This window comes from Salmo salar, chromosome ssa13, assembly GCF_905237065.1.
Source record: "Salmo salar chromosome ssa13, Ssal_v3.1, whole genome shotgun sequence".
NCBI lineage: Eukaryota > Metazoa > Chordata > Actinopteri > Salmoniformes > Salmonidae > Salmo > Salmo salar.
The window spans coordinates 45,172,769-45,188,151 of record NC_059454.1 but is presented as its reverse complement, the minus strand read 5'-3'; the positions used below and the strand labels follow the sequence as shown (position 1 = coordinate 45,188,151).

Genomic DNA, 15,383 nt, shown 5'->3' with positions numbered 1-15,383 from the left:
GGAGGGGTTTAGCCATAATTATGACTTTGTGGCTGCGATAACTAGTGACGACCAGGTGGAAGAGCAAAGTCTGAACGGAGGAGTTTATAGTCTAGTTCTAGAACCTACAACAGCCCCTTCTGTCCGCGGACAGACTACTGGACATTAGTTAACGTACCAGACAAAGCTATAGGTATGGCGGCGGGAGAGGCACGAAAAGTAATTATCTACGGCGGGAAAGGAGCACTAGGAGCCACTTGTGTTCAATACTTCAAGTCTAAAAACTGGGTGAGAATTGACAGATAGACAAACTGTTGTTCTTCTTTGTAAAGCTACAATGAACCATATTAGCTTCAACAACGTCAGGTATATGAACAGTATAGAAATATAACTGATGCCGACTGTCAGACTTATAGTGTTGTTATTATGGTAGCTCTTGTAAGGTGTATTCACTAGGAACAAACGGAACCAAACAAAAGCAAACGGAATGGAATTTGTCTAATTGAAACGCTCGTTTTCGTTGCCAAACGTTTTGCAACGGCTTGCTACTTTGTGTGCACTAATGATACACCCCTAAAACGAGAGTTTCTATTGGACAAATCCAGTTAAGTCGCTCCCCGTTTTGTTCTGTTTGCTTTCGTTTAAGAAACGTTTTGAAACAAAATTGGCGGAATTAATACACCCCAGGTTTAAGGTGTAACGTTGGTGCCAGTAGAATTAGGAACTGTCTTAACTGGCCAGGTACCCCTCGCTAAAGAGCTCTCTAACCTCAAGGATCTTTTAACCAAACTAAGGTTAAATAAATAGAATATGAGGAGCTGAAGCCACACTCAAATTGCAGCCCTGCCTACAGTACTGTGTGTGTTTCTCCAGTGGGTGGCGTGTATTGACATCAATGCCAATGAGGAGGCAAGCGCCAACATCCTAGTCAAACCAACCGACTCCTTTACTGACCAGGCAGAACAGGTGAGACCCTCCCCGCTCCTCCTCTCCTTGTCTCGTCTCTTTCCCTCAGCTATTTCCTTCAATACCACAGAGGGAAGGGAAGGAGATGAGGCAAGGAGATAAGGGAAGAAGAGGACATTAAGCCAGACTGTCTGTTATATGCTGTATGTATGCCCATGTTGATCATGGAGTGTGTGTGTGTTGCCTAGGTGACAGCGGATGTGTTGTCGTTGCTAGGCGACCAGAAGGTGGATGCCATCCTGTGTGTGGCGGGAGGATGGGTCGGAGGCAGCGCCAAGGCTAAAGGTCAGGGCTCGACACACACAGACAGAACACACACACACACACACAACCACTGATCTCTCTTTCCCTCTCTTCAGCCCTGTATAAGACAATGATTGTGTGTGTGTGTGTGTGTGTGTGTGTGTGTGTGTGTGTGTGTGTGTGTGTGTGTGTGTGTGTGTGTGTGTGTGTGTGTGTGTAGCTCTCTATAAGAGCAGTGATCTGATGTGGAAGCAGAGTGTGTGGACATCAACCATTTCCAGTCACCTAGCAACCAGACACCTGAGAGAAGGGGGGCTGCTCACACTGTCTGGAGCCCAGGCTGCCCTGACCGGAACCCCAGGTACACACACACACACACTGTGCCTGGCTTTTATGATTGGCATCCATTAAGAATGTGAGCAGTAGATTCCATATATTGTTCTCTCCCTCCTCTGCGTGTGTGTGTGAAGGTATGTTGGGTTATGGTATGGCGAAGGCAGCGGTCCACCAGCTATGTCAGTCTCTAGCGGGAACCAACAGTGGCCTCCCTCCACAAGCTGCTGCTGTCACTATACTACCGTAAGACAGACAGACACACACACACACACACACCGACGAACGGGCACACATTCACACCAGTCTGTAATCATCTTTTTCACTCTCTGACAGCATTACCTTGGATACGCCTATGAACAGGAAGTGCATGCCTGACGCTGATGTCACTTCCTGGACACCACTGGAATATGTGGCAGAGTGAGTGTGCGACAGTGCTGTCCATACACACCACACAAAATATAATATAATGATGTAATATACAGTATTTAGCTATGCCGGCTTACATTTCCATATGGGTGGTCTCAGCCGGAATCGAACCCAAAACCCTGATGCTGCAAGAGCCATGCTGTAACAGTTTCTCTATCCTGGTGGAGGACACCTAGCACTACACACCTGATTACACTAATCAATTTATCATCAAACCTTTGAATAATGGAATCAGATGTGTGCAGTGCTAGGGCAAAAATGGGGTATTGGATCCCTGGCATCAGGATTAAGAAGCACTGCTTTAACACAGTACTGTGATATAATAACGTGTTGTGATTCAGTGCTGTCTGATGTGATGTTTTAGAATGTTATACTGTGTGGTGTTCTACCGTGCTGTGATCTATGGAATGTTCAATTGTGTTGTTCCAGAATGTTCTACGGCTGGTCGACAGGAGAGAACCGACCGGCCTCCGGAACTCTGCTGCAGCTGGTGACATCACAGGGCCAGACACAGGCCACACCGATGTAGAGGCGCACGCACGTGTATGTGCACACTCTTCCGCAATCATCTGCTCACTGTCATCACCACAACACTACTTAATGCTGGGTGCGTTCAAGCAGATTCATTTTGTCTAGTCAGTCACCGCCTTTCAAAGTGTGCTGCATTATGGGGATAGAAATAGTTCGACATGTGCCTACATATCGATTGCATGAACTTTACAAATGTAAAAAAAATAATAATTTGAATAAAATAATTGTGCTTCTTCATTTGTGCTTCTAATTCAGCATTGCTTGCTGTTTAGGGTTTTAGGCAGGGTTTCTGTATAACCACTTTGTGACATCTACTGATGTAAAAAGGGCTTTATAAATTTGAGTTAAGCAATCATTAGTGTTTTTGGTTGACCCACGTGAACGTGACTGAAACAGGAACCACCTTTGCCATGATTCTAAAGCTACAGGGAATAAAAACAAGTGATATTTAAGATCTAACAAATTAATTGTACACATGTTATGTTTTCAGTTTGTGAGTGTGATATGGGGGTACATAAAAGTATATTTCAACATCTTGTAAATAAACTTTTATTAACAATAGCAGCTATGTTGACACTGCCATATTGATTTGAGCCTTGCTGCTGGAAAACCCCCAGTGTCCCAACTTTTGACTGTCGCAGATGCACCTCCCCCGCCTTCACTCACCGACTAAATCTACTGTGAGCTTTGTTAGCATTACTGCTCAAACACACCCTCTGTGTGTGTGTCAGTGACGTGCAGTCAGGGTAGACAGTGCTTACTCTGTAATGACAATCTAATCAAAATAGCTGTTATGAAAGTCAAATTGAAAATACAATTGTTTTTTTCAGTTATCTAATTTGTTTTTGCAAAAAAAAATTATTTGTCACAAATCCTAAAATGTACTAAAACTGCATCAAAACCTCGAGTTGCCAGGGTGTGCATCACGATCGCCGTATGCAGTGCCTTCCTTCCCGTTAACTGAAATGCACTCCAGTCAGTTGGACGTTTCAGGCATAGGGCTTTGCTGCCTTCTCCATGATGCTAGCTTCATTCATTTAATTGAGCGGATTTCATAGTTTGCACATGCGTATTGCCTTTAAACATTTTTATTAACAGTGCTTATTTGGGGCGTCTACATAGTTTGGCGCTGGCATCCTCTGAGTGTCAGCTAACGTCAACAATAACCTGACAAAATGGATATTATGCACCGCAAACAATTTTCCATTCATCCAGAAGGATAGACGAATGGATTTAATTTACAAGTGGAGGTAGGCTTAAAAGCATTTTCATTAGCAATTGGCAGGTCACTGTTGAATAGGGTGACCATATTTTAGTTTTCATAAAAGAGGACAGTGGGAGCGGGAGGCAGACGGACACAGTGGGTGGTAAATACAATGCGTTCACAACCATGCAACTATGTTATTGAACTTTAGTACATAAAGTAATACATCCTTTCCATTCAACTGTTGGCCCTCAACAATAAAAAAATAAAAATAGTTTAGCTTTTAACACCTTTCTTTTCATGGCCATAGGTTAAAATAACATTTAAAAAACAGTTATAAAAAATCCACTATTTCAGTCAAAAATAATGTCAGTCCTCCTGATGCTCTCTGGTATACTTTCCCGAAGGTCGAATCTTTCCCAACAGTCCTTGATTACCAATCAAGTAGGCATGAAAGTCTTTGCAAGACATGTTTTTAAAGTTGTATTGTGTACACAGAAGCCCCTTCAGTGACTCAACAGACAAGTGATTCCTTTCCTTTGTCCACTCCCCATCACTGTTACACCTTTCTGTGAATTTCTTCAGGTTGGTGACCTGATCAAAGCACTTTGCATCATCAATTGGTACCCCCTTTTCTCCCAGGTGTTTTATACAGGCTTCTATGTCATTCCAGTCAGGTGTCTCACTCAGATCCATCCACATGAAAGAGGATAACTCCTCCATGGGTGCCATCCATTTCTCCAGATACTCCAGGCATGAACTGTACAGACCCTGTACTTGAGCACTGAAATGGTCACAATTCTTACCAAGTCCATCCTTGTGCTTTTGTGCCAATAGTCCCTTAACTGTAAGGGACATGAAGTTATTGGTCTTGCGTTCAAGAAGCATGGTGTGGACTTTGTTCAAAAGGTTCTTCACTTCCACAATTGAATTACTCTCCCTTTACATCTCCTGAATGTGTGAATGAAACACACACATGAGTGAGTGCATGTGCCAAAGGTAAATTTCACTGAACTCATCTTCAAAAAAACTTCTTGATCAAGGAGGGTGTTTTTTCCTGTGACAAAAATGCTTTCAAGGCTGGAAACATCTGTAGCAGCCTCTCAATACCTGGGAATAATAACAGCCATCGCGTCTTGCTGTGAGAAAGGAGACTTCTGTATTCAACATCAACAAATTCACAGTTCTCCTTCAGATTCTCTGTGCGCACAGTGTAGATGTGAAAGTATTGACATATTTTGAAGATGATATTCTCAATATCGACATCTAGTGTGTCTGGCCCGTAATGAACACAATTGTTCAAGACGTGTGCTGGGCAGCCTACACCGATTAAAGACTTGTTCTGCAATGACTTCTTTAAGTTTGCGAAAACATTCTTTCCTTCTTCATCACGCCGGATTCCCCCGAACATTGTATTGCAGTTGTCACCTGTAAATGCAATACATTTGGAAAAAGTCCCATTATTTTCCAGTGTTTCTTTGATGTATTGCGCGATCGTATCAGCTGTCTCATTTGGAGTGTTTTTAACTTCGACTAATTTACTTTGCACACCACCATTCTTCCAATCAAAATACTGAATAAGCAGAGGGAATATTTTCACAGCACCGTGATTGCTCCCATCAGTAGAAACACCACAGTAAGGTATGTCTTCTAGTGCTTTCTGAGCTATGTCGACAGAATGTGGTGCTATCACAGCGTTAACAATTGCTTCGGTCTTAGTACGAGCGCCTGAAAATTTTCGCGCAGTCTCGGAATCAGGGAAAGCCTTTTTTAACAAGGCAGACGTGCAGTCCATTGATCTGTAGCTATTGTGATGCTTCGTGTTGTGGAATGCAAAAACTCCCTCCGCAGCAGTAACAGCATCTTCTGTTTTACCTGCTCTCACAAAATAGTCAGTTAATTTACCTGACGAACTCTCTCATTTGGCTGCAATTTTGTGTTTTGCGGAGCTTATGTGGGCTTCTAGGTCGCTATAGCACCTTTATTTGACACTGACACGTACGTGCCAGCTTTGCAGGTCATGCATTCTGCTTCACATGGATCCCGACCAAGACGAAAACACGGGAATTTTCTCTGTAACTCGTCTGTGAATTTACATTTGCGTTTGGGCATTTTTACGCTGTTCTGGAGCCATGTGCCACTGTTGACAAGCAAGCTGCTGCTCTGTCTCTTGGCTGTTGCCATGGTGAGGGTAATGATTGATATGCAGTTTGACCAATGTTTGCGTAGGCCTACATGACCCACCAATGGTGGCGTGTGAGAAGGAGGGACCTAAAGAGAAAGGTCAAAGCAATGCAAAAACCCCAAAACAATGAATGGCGACTGTAGAAAGCAAAAGCAGAATCCCGGACATTTTGGGCGATTTAGAAATCCCGGCCGGATGCATTTTTTAGGTCCAAAAAGAGGACATGTCCGTGAAAAAGAGGACGTATGGTCACCCTACTGTTGAATGAATATGAGAAAAACTGGTATATTATACAAATGTATAAAACGTGACTTTCTTCCATCATTATCAGTTGCATGGACTACAACATATTGTATGCCCTATATACTGTGTAAAATAAGATGTATTACATTATAAAGCACCATGGTGTTCATATATGTCACACACAACAGGGTCTCTCACCAACAACAGCAGGAATGCAGCCTTTTGTAATTGAACATTGTGATAACTGACTAGGCTAGGGAACTCACCTGCACCCTGTTTCAGCAGGTCTGCAGCAGTGCTCATGTTACTGGCAGTCGACTGCAGCGCCTGCATTTCTCCAATGGGATCTGCAACACAGGGATGTACAAATTAGATAAAGGTATTTGAATCAGTATCTTTACTCTGTCTCCATCTGGAGGAAATTGCTGGAAATATTTCAACCTCGCCAGAAGGTTATAATTCTAGGCATTATGTATCAGTGAAAAGTGCTACAAACATAAAATGTCTATGTACTATTATTACACAAATTGTCTAGGGATTAGATTGTGAGAGGGTACTTAGCATCAATGGTTATAAAACAGCTTATGTTTACTTCGGTGGGGACTGGTTCCCATTAAAATGACTCCAGCCGGCTAGCTAATAATAGCCCATAATGTGAGTGACTGCAGACCTTTTTCTGGGATCCGTAGGGAACAGGGTAGGGAAATGGGGGTGATGGAGTGCTGGTACACCAATGCAGACAAACTCCCTGTGGAACACAGACATTTAGGGCTCTATTCAATCTATATTGCTGAATTGTTACCGATTGCACGATAGAAATGTAAAGGTAATTTTTGATTGAGCCGACATATGCAGCGTTTACTGTGAATGCAGAGTCCGCTAACGCGGGAACATTGCCTTTAAATTTCAATCTCGCTGTAATGCTGAACTTCCGCGATACGGACTGAATAGAGCCCTTAGACTAAATGATCCATTGGGAACAACAACTATGGAACATAATGACTGAATGCCTAAATAGCTGAATACTGAAAAAAACTAAAACAATATAGGCCAAAACTGAGAGTATACTATTCTTATTGAACAGCTCACCAAAATGGGGCTCATTCTGACACCCTTTGATCTTCACTCCACGGGGGCCCGTCTCAATCAGGAAGTGTCGCACCAGCTGCTCTAATGGATTGGCTACCATGTGTGTGTTAGGGAGAGAACATGAAGAACACTATTAGCTAGCCGAAATTGAAGTGCTTTGTGTCGAGGAAATGTAGGGTGTTGAGATGAAGGCAAAATGCTCGGGCAGTTGTTGAGTCATACCTTTGCTGCTGTGGTTGTTGACGTTAGCGGGCGGGATGGCCACCTTCAGTGCCAGGCCATAGGCACCCTGGAAGGAGTTGCTGTCCCGGATAAGAAACGCCCCTGGTTCTCTCTCCTTCAGCGCAGCTATGGCTACAGGAAAACAGAAAATAGACATAAAAAAGTTTCATGCATTTTGCATAACAGTCAAACAGCTTTCTTTATGACGAGTTAAAAAGTAACTTAAGTTACCTTGGTCCCTGGAGATGCCAGGCTTGTACCAGAAGCGTGAGCTGTCCTGGACAAACTTAACACTGACTCTGCCTGCCATCTCTCCTTCCAGAGATAGAATTCCTTCTCCTTGGCCTGCAGGGGGTGCCATCTCCCCCACCGTTGGAGAGAAGGTGACATGGTGCTGTGAGAGGGAGGGCCTCAGGGTACCCACCCCGCCATTAGGTGATCCTGGCTGGGCAGACTGCCGCCGTTTCTCTGGGAGTGGGGGCTGGGGGATGGTGACAGCAGTGTAGCCCGAGTATGGCACATGGGGGGCAGATTGGGCACAGCAGCCAGTGGCAGAGGTGGGGAAGGTGGGGGTGTCATGTCCCTCAGGGGCTGAAGAGTGCCCACTGGCACTGCCCTCCATGCCAGGGTAATGCTGCAGGGGTCCTGGGGGCTCAGTGCCCAGCATCAGCCTCCGGCCCAGGGTGGCGAAGCCAGGCACAGGAGGTTCTGAGGAGGGGGAGCCCTCCAGACTGCTGATGGGAGGCTGGGGGGAGGAAGGGGCTGAAGTGGAGATGGATTTAGGGACCTCTGGGGTCAGCTCCCTGGGTGGACATGCTCCATTCAACTGGCCCTGAGCTGGGCAGGGTCCCGTTGTGCCAGGTGCAGAGTTGGGGTTGGGTGGCTGGTGCTGGGCAAGAGGAGGCAGTGCAGCAGTCTCTGTAGGAAGGGTGGTCTCTGGACCAGGTGGGCTAACTTTCTCAGGGGGGGTCTGAGTGGGTGATACGGGGAGGCAGTGGTTGCTGGCTTGGCTGGTTGTAGGTGAGAGTGTGGTACAGTGGTTCTGGGGCTGGTTGGGTGAGGGTGGATGTGTCGGTGTGGTGCAGTGGCTGTTGAGTTGGGTGGGGGAAGGTGTGGGTGTCACGGATGAAGACTGTGAGGGGTCAGGGATGTGTTGCTGGTTGAGCTGAGACACTTGAGCAGCAGTACTATCGGGCCTATCCTGAGACTGGGCAGATTCAAAGTCACTGTTGACTATGTCAGTCGATCGAACTTCATCCTCTTGTACACCTAGACTGGGCCTGAAAAAATAGTAAGTCATTTTAAGAGAGATATGCAATATATTCTTACATGACATTTTGAATTGTTTATTTAAGGAAATTGTCTGGTACTTCAGTATACTAAACTCAGCAGAAAAAGAATGGTGCCTTTTTCAGGACCTTGTCTTTCAAAGATAATTCGTATAAATCCAAATAACTTCACAGATCTTCATTGTAAAGGGTTTAAACACTGTTTCCCATGCTCAATGAACCATAAACAATTATTGAACATACACCTGTGGAACGTTCGTTAAGACACTAACAGCTTACAGACGGTAGGCAATCAAGGTCACAGTTTTGAAAACGTAGGACACTAATGAGGCCTTTCTACTGACTCTGAAAAACACCAAAAGTAAGATGCCCAGGTTCCCTGCTCATCTGTGTGAATGTGCCTTAGGCATGATGTAAGGAGGCATGAGGACTGCAGATGTAGCCAGTGCAATAAATTGCAATATCTGTACTGTGAGACTCCTAAGACAGCGCTACAGGGAGACAGGACGGACAGCTGATTGTTCTCGCAGTGGCAGACCATGTTTAACAACACCTGCACAGGATCGGTACATCTGAACATCACCCCTGCGTGACAGGTACAGGATGGCAACAACAACTGCCCGAGTTACACCAGGAACGCACAATCCCTCCATCAGTGCTCAGACTGTCCACAATACGCTGAGAGAAGCAGGACTGAGTGCTTGTAGGCCTGTTGTAAGGCAGGTCCTCACCAGACATCACCGGCAACAACGTCACCTATGGGCACAAACCCACTGTCGCTGGACCAGACAGGACTGGCAAAAAGTGCTCTTCACTGACGAGTCACTGTTTTGTCTCACCAGGGGTGATGGTCGGATTCGCGTTTATCGTCAAAGGAATGAGCGTTACACCGAGGCCTGTACTCTGGAGCGGGATCGATTTGGAGGTGGAGGGTCCGTCATGGTCTGGGGCGGTGTGTTACAGCATCATCGAACTGAGCTTGTTGTTATTGCAGGCGATCTCAACGCTGTGCTTTACAGGGAAGACATCCTCCTCCCTCATGTGGCACCCTTCCTGCAGGCTCATCCTAACATGACAATTCCACCAGCCATACTGCTCGTTCTGTTCGTGATTTCCTGGAAGACAGGAATGTCAGTGTTCTGCCATGGCCAGCAGAGAGCACGGATCTCAAACCCATTGAGCACGTCTGGGACCTGTTGGATTGGAGGGTGAGGGCTAGGGCGATTTCCCCCCAGAAATGTCCGGGAACTTGCAGGTGCCTTGGTGGAAGAGTGGGGTAACATCTCACAGCAAGAACTGTCAAATCTGGTGCAGTCCATGAGGAGGAGATGCACTGCAGTACTTAATGCAGCTGGTGGCCACACCAGATACTGACTGTTGCTTTTGATTTTGACCCCCCCTTTTGTTTAGGGACACATTATTCAATTTCTGTTAGTCACATGTCTGTGGAACTTGTTCAGTTTATGTCTCAGTTGTTCAATCTTGTAATGTTCATACAAATATTTACACATGTTAAGTTTGCTGTAAATAAACACAGTTGACAGTGAGAGGACGTTTCTTTTTTTGCTGAGTTCATTTAACCAGTAGTTCTGAAAGTAGCGCTTATAAGCCAAAAGTTGTCCCCGAAAATTGCTACTACGTCACATATGTGCAGATATGTGCACCACGTCATTGCTCACTCAAATGGCGAGGGGCTGAAGCTCATTGGCTAGAACTCGAATTGCTAGGGGGCTGGCCCACGTGGGGGAAAATGTAGGGAAAATGGGGCAGCAGAGCTTTGACAAAAACAGTTGCTTTCAAATTAGGGATTTCGTGGCTAATTGAGGTAAGACAGTAATTATAGATTATGCATGTATGAACTGCACATTGACACATCCAGCCCAAAGTGGGAAGTAAAAAAAATACTTAGTAGTTGCCAAAGTTCTGGAGCATGTCTTCAATCGACACACACGACTGATATGTGACATGCAGATGTTAAAAAAAAGATAATACCTTTCTTGTGTGCGCAGAGGGCTGCTGGTATGAACAGGAGTGGGTGGCCCAGAGCGGTCAGAAGGCGTGGAACACGGGACATGGGCATCTCGATGCATCCTCTTGAAGGAACCCTGGGAGATGTGGTCTCTCCAACCCACATTCTCACTCATCCCCCTTCCATCTTATGGAAGACAGAGAAAAGAGGGAATTCTTTTATGTGACACTGAACTGACAATTGACAAATTATTTCCTACATTGGTTTAAATGTAATTTCATGAAATGATTTTATAAAATGTTGTCAGTCGAGGTTGTCTCACCTGTCTGGCTGTTGGAGAGGTACTGCTGAGGGTGGGCTCCAGGGTGGTGGTCTGTTGGCCCTGTGGTGTGGCTGCAGGGGCCTGACAGGGTGGAGGGAGGGGGCAGAGGGGAGGTAGACTCAGACTGGTAGCCTGAGGCATAGCCCCTGCTTTCAGAGGGGGAAGGCTGGTAGGGGGAGCAGGGGTAGGCCTGGTGGGGGGTCTGGTAGCCACTGCTGCTGCTGCTGTACTTCAGATCCAGGTGGGAGTGGGCGTGGGAGCGAGACGGCTCTGGGTACGCAGGGTGGCCTGACGGCAGGGGGTCAAAAGTGAAGGCAGGGAGCTCGTGTCCCTGGGGCCCATAGGAAGACACTGTGGCCCTCCTGTGCCAATAATCTGCCTCTCTCTCCCTCTCCCATTGGAGCTCTGCCTCCCTGTCCCAATGCAGTGACATCTCCCTGCCTCTTCTCAGTCCCACTGCCTCCCTCTCCCAGTGCATCTCTACCCCTCTGGGCAGCTCAGACTCCCTCCCCCTCCTCAGCCCTGCTTCACGATGCTGCAGCTCTGCCTCTCTGTCCCAGTGGAAGCTCTCTCCACGCTCCAGCCGCAGGCCGCGGAAGGCTGAGTCCTCCCTCCTGATGAGGCAGTCCCGGCAGGGGCAGCCAGGGGGCGGCAGACCGTCCAGCAGCAGCATGTCGTGGTAGGGGCCGGAGGACTTGGTGTGGTGAGGGTGGTGATGGGTGTGTGAGGGAGGGTGATGGTACGGACCATAGTCATCACTTCTACAGAGCAGGCGGCCGGGAGGAAGGGTGTGTGGGTGGGAGTGGGGGTGAGGGGTCAGCTCCTGGGATGGATAGGGGCACAGAGAGGGGTGATGAGAGGGTCCCTCAGAGCAGGAGCGGTGCAGGTAGTGTGGCGGGCCCTGCTGGCGGTCCCACACCAGGTCAGGGGGAGGCAGGGCCTGATGAGGGTGAGGGTGGGGACTGTAGTGCTGGCACAGGTCCATGTGTGAGGGGACGGTGGCAGGGTTAGCTGAGGGTGGTGCCCCAGGATGTCCATTGGTGCCCGGGGCTCTGTCCAGGCAGTAGCTGTTGGGCATGAGGTGGAGTTGGTCACAACCGGGCTCGGCACAGTGCTGGGAGCGGTAGCCCACCCGGCAGGAACAGGAGCGGCCCAGCCTCAGGGTACCTGTACGCTCAGAGGGAGAGGACGAGTCCCCGTCATCCAGGATGGCAGTCTCCCTCTCCCTGTCCCGGTCGTCTCGCTCCCCCTCGATGCCCCCCAGCAGGCGCTCCAGCTCCTCCCTCTCCTGCCGAGTGGGGGGCGGGGGCCTTCTGGGCTCTTCTGGACGCTCTGGGTGGGCTGTAGAGTGGGAAGAGTGGCCGGAGTGGCTAGTGTGGCCAGAGAGGCCGGAGTGATTGAGAGAGTCAGAGCTAGGGGAGAGGAGCTGGTTCTGACTCGACCTCTCCTCACTGGTGCCTGCTGGACTCCCATTGGTGGAGGTCAGGGAGCCTGAACCTGGGCCTGAACGACGTTTCTTTATCTGGGCGTACAGACTGCCATCCACTGGACCCCTGGTGTGGGCTATGTCTGAGAGAGAGTAGAGATTTAACATACTGTACCTTCAGAGTACAGTATCGACAGTATAGCCATAAAGTAATTGCCCAGTGTTTCCATATTTCTATGAAATATGACCTATAATTATTTACAATATGAGTGAAATAGTTTTATTTCCAAATTGTTTAAATGAAGTATCTTAAAGATCAGCTGTGTTGGAATGGTGGGTGTACCCCAACAACAAAATGGTGTGGCCGTATCCCAGTCATAAAAAATATTCACACAAGTAGCCGCTGATTGGCCAGCTCATCCTCTAGACCACTGATTGGCCAACTCATCCTCCTCAGGGAGATGGCATCATGTTCTATGAGGAAATAGCAAGCATTTTTTAAACGGTCTGTTCCATTATATTATACAGATAGATACTCCATTGGCCGCTCTAACAATAAAAATAAATGTCTTAAAAAATGGAAGGCAGTCAGGAGGAGGCAATGTTAAGTTAGCACCATTCTAGCCAATGAGAGGGCAGATACATGTGTGACCAACCACAACAGTCCTTGCTATCCGGGATCCTTGGTATGAAGTAGACGTTTTAAATGGTTAAGGTACCAGTTAAGGTTAGGGTTTAGGGATTGGGACATCCCAAGGATCCATTAACAAGCACAACTCTGATATAAAGTAATTTTTTTATTAAAGTTGTCACGTGCCCTACTTATATCAGTACACTCATAACTACCTAAGCATTACAAAACTTCATTTCAATCAAATAAACCTCACGTAGCAAATAAGCCATTAATAACCTGTCTGGGCTAGGGGGCAGTATTTTCACGGCCGGATGAAAAACGTACCCAATTTAAACAGGTTACTACACTGGCCCAGAAACTAGAATATGCATATTATTAGTAGATTTGGATAAAAAAAACACTCTGAAGTTTCTAAAACTGTTTGAATGGTGTCTGTGAGTATAACAGAACTCATATGGCAGGCAAAAACCTGAGAAAAATTCAAGCAGGAAGTGGAAAGTCTGAGAATTGTAGTTCTTCTTTTGATTCTCTATCGAAGCTACAGTGTCTGTGGGGTGATGTTGCACTTCCTAAGGCTTCCATTGGCTGTCTAAAGCCTTCAGAAAGTGGTTTGAGCATCTTCCTGTCACTGGGCAGAGTATAGGAGCTCAGTTACTGAGTGGTCTGCCTGGCAACAAAGGGATTGGATATGCGCGGTCACGCGAGCACGCCGTTCCTTCTTTTTCTTCTTGAATGAATATGCTATTGTCCGGTTGGAATATTATCACAATTCTACATTAAAAATACCATAAAGATTGATTTTAAACAGCGTTTGACATGCTTCTAAGTACGGTAATGGAACATTTTGACTTTTCGTCTCTCGTTCCGCGCTCGCGTGTTATGCCTTTGGATAAGTGATCTGTACGCATGAACAAAACGGAGGTATTTTTACATAAATATGGATTATTTGGAACAAAAACAACATTTCTTGTGGAAGTAGCAGTCCTGGGAGTGCATTCTGACGAAGATCAGCAAAGGTAAGAGAATATTTATAATACTAATTCTGAGTTTAGGTGACCCCAAACTTGGTGGGTGTCTGTATAGCTTGCTGTGATGGCGAGCTATGTACTCAGAATATTGAAAAATGTGCTTTCTCCGTAAAGCTATTTTAAAATCTGACACAGCGGTTGCATCCAGGGGTAGTCCATCTATAATTCTTTAAATAATTGTTATATATTTTGTCAACGTTTATGATGAGTATTTTTGTAAATTGATGTGCACATTCACCGGACGTTTTGGTGGGAATACATTTTCGGAACATCACGCGCCAATGTAAAATGCTGTTTTTGGATATAAATATGAACTTTATCGAACAAAACATACATGTATTGTGTAACATGATGTCCTAGGAGTGTCATCTGATGAAGATCGTCAAAGGTTAGTGCTTCATTTAGCTGTGTTTTGGGTTTTATTGACACATGTCCTTGCTTGGAAAATGGCTGTGTGATTATTTTTGTCTATGTACTCTCCTAACATAATCTAATGTTTTGCTTTTGCTGTAAAGCCTTTTTGAAATCGGACAATGTGGTTACATCAAGGAGAAGTGTATTTTTTAAATGGTGTAAAATAGTTGTATGTTTGAGAAAGTTGAATTATGACATTTTGTTGTTTTTGAATTTGCCGCCCTGATATTTCACTGGCTGTGTCCCGCAGGTGGGACCTAGCCCATAGAAGTTAAATCATTTTTTGACCAAATTTAACACTCATTGACCTTTCGCTCGGTGTGCAAAAAAATTGGTGGTGAAAGACAGATGTTGGGCCTAGTTATCCCTCTCTGGCTTGAGATACAAGTTTGAGGCAGGGTTTTTGAAGTGTATAGGACGAGTCAACAACATTATTTGGATATGAGTTAATCAAATATTAACTTTTAAAAGTGGCATTTTCACTGGGCAGTTACTTTAAGCTGTATGATTGAGATAGAGCCCACCAGAAATTCAGGGAGGCTTTCTGTACCTTCTAGGCTGTCCTGGTAGCGCTGGTTGAAGTTTTCATAGGAGTCCCAGCGCACCACTGGGTCAGCTGTGTTGTAGTCCACTGTGACAGCAGGGTCATTCCTCTGGTACTCTCGCCCTGAGGGGATAGTGCACATGATTAGACATATGATTAAGCACAAACACACTAATACAAACTGCTATTGTGTTCACCGGTACTGTTACATTGTAAATTCTCCTGAAATGATAGAGCTGAAGACGAGACACATAGTAAGAACAAACCTTTGATCTTCTCTGGTCCAGAGGAAAAGACAAACTCTACAGTTGCGTCCGAGGGAAATCGTTCATC

The 15,383-nt window shown here is 46.1% G+C and overlaps 2 protein-coding genes across 7 annotated transcripts in view; one reads left to right on the top strand and one right to left on the bottom strand.

Moving 5' to 3' along the window:
* tns2a (tensin 2a) overlaps window positions 1-15,383 on the bottom strand; it is a 55,213-nt gene that overhangs the window by 4,058 nt on the left and 35,772 nt on the right. For all 6 annotated transcript variants that reach the window (XM_014135670.2, XM_014135671.2, XM_014135669.2 and 3 more), the window contains 9 exons: window positions 15,317-15,382; window positions 15,057-15,173; window positions 11,005-12,573; window positions 10,706-10,868; window positions 7,656-8,704; window positions 7,425-7,556; window positions 7,203-7,295; window positions 6,784-6,861; window positions 6,380-6,460 (listed from right to left, as the gene is read on the bottom strand). In XM_014135670.2, the coding sequence (XP_013991145.1) occupies window positions 6,380-6,460; window positions 6,784-6,861; window positions 7,203-7,295; window positions 7,425-7,556; window positions 7,656-8,704; window positions 10,706-10,868; window positions 11,005-12,573; window positions 15,057-15,173; window positions 15,317-15,382 (3,348 nt within the window). The remainder of the gene's footprint in view (window positions 1-6,379; window positions 6,461-6,783; window positions 6,862-7,202; window positions 7,296-7,424; window positions 7,557-7,655; window positions 8,705-10,705; window positions 10,869-11,004; window positions 12,574-15,056; window positions 15,174-15,316; window position 15,383) is intronic.
* On the top strand, window positions 53-3,035 carry dhpr (Dihydropteridine reductase). Its single transcript, NM_001141387.1, has 7 exons — window positions 53-267; window positions 853-945; window positions 1,134-1,230; window positions 1,409-1,549; window positions 1,659-1,767; window positions 1,858-1,941; window positions 2,380-3,035. The coding sequence occupies exons 1-7, from the start codon at window positions 175-177 to the stop codon at window positions 2,477-2,479; spliced, it is 717 nt and encodes a 238-aa protein (NP_001134859.1). The 5' UTR covers window positions 53-174; the 3' UTR covers window positions 2,480-3,035.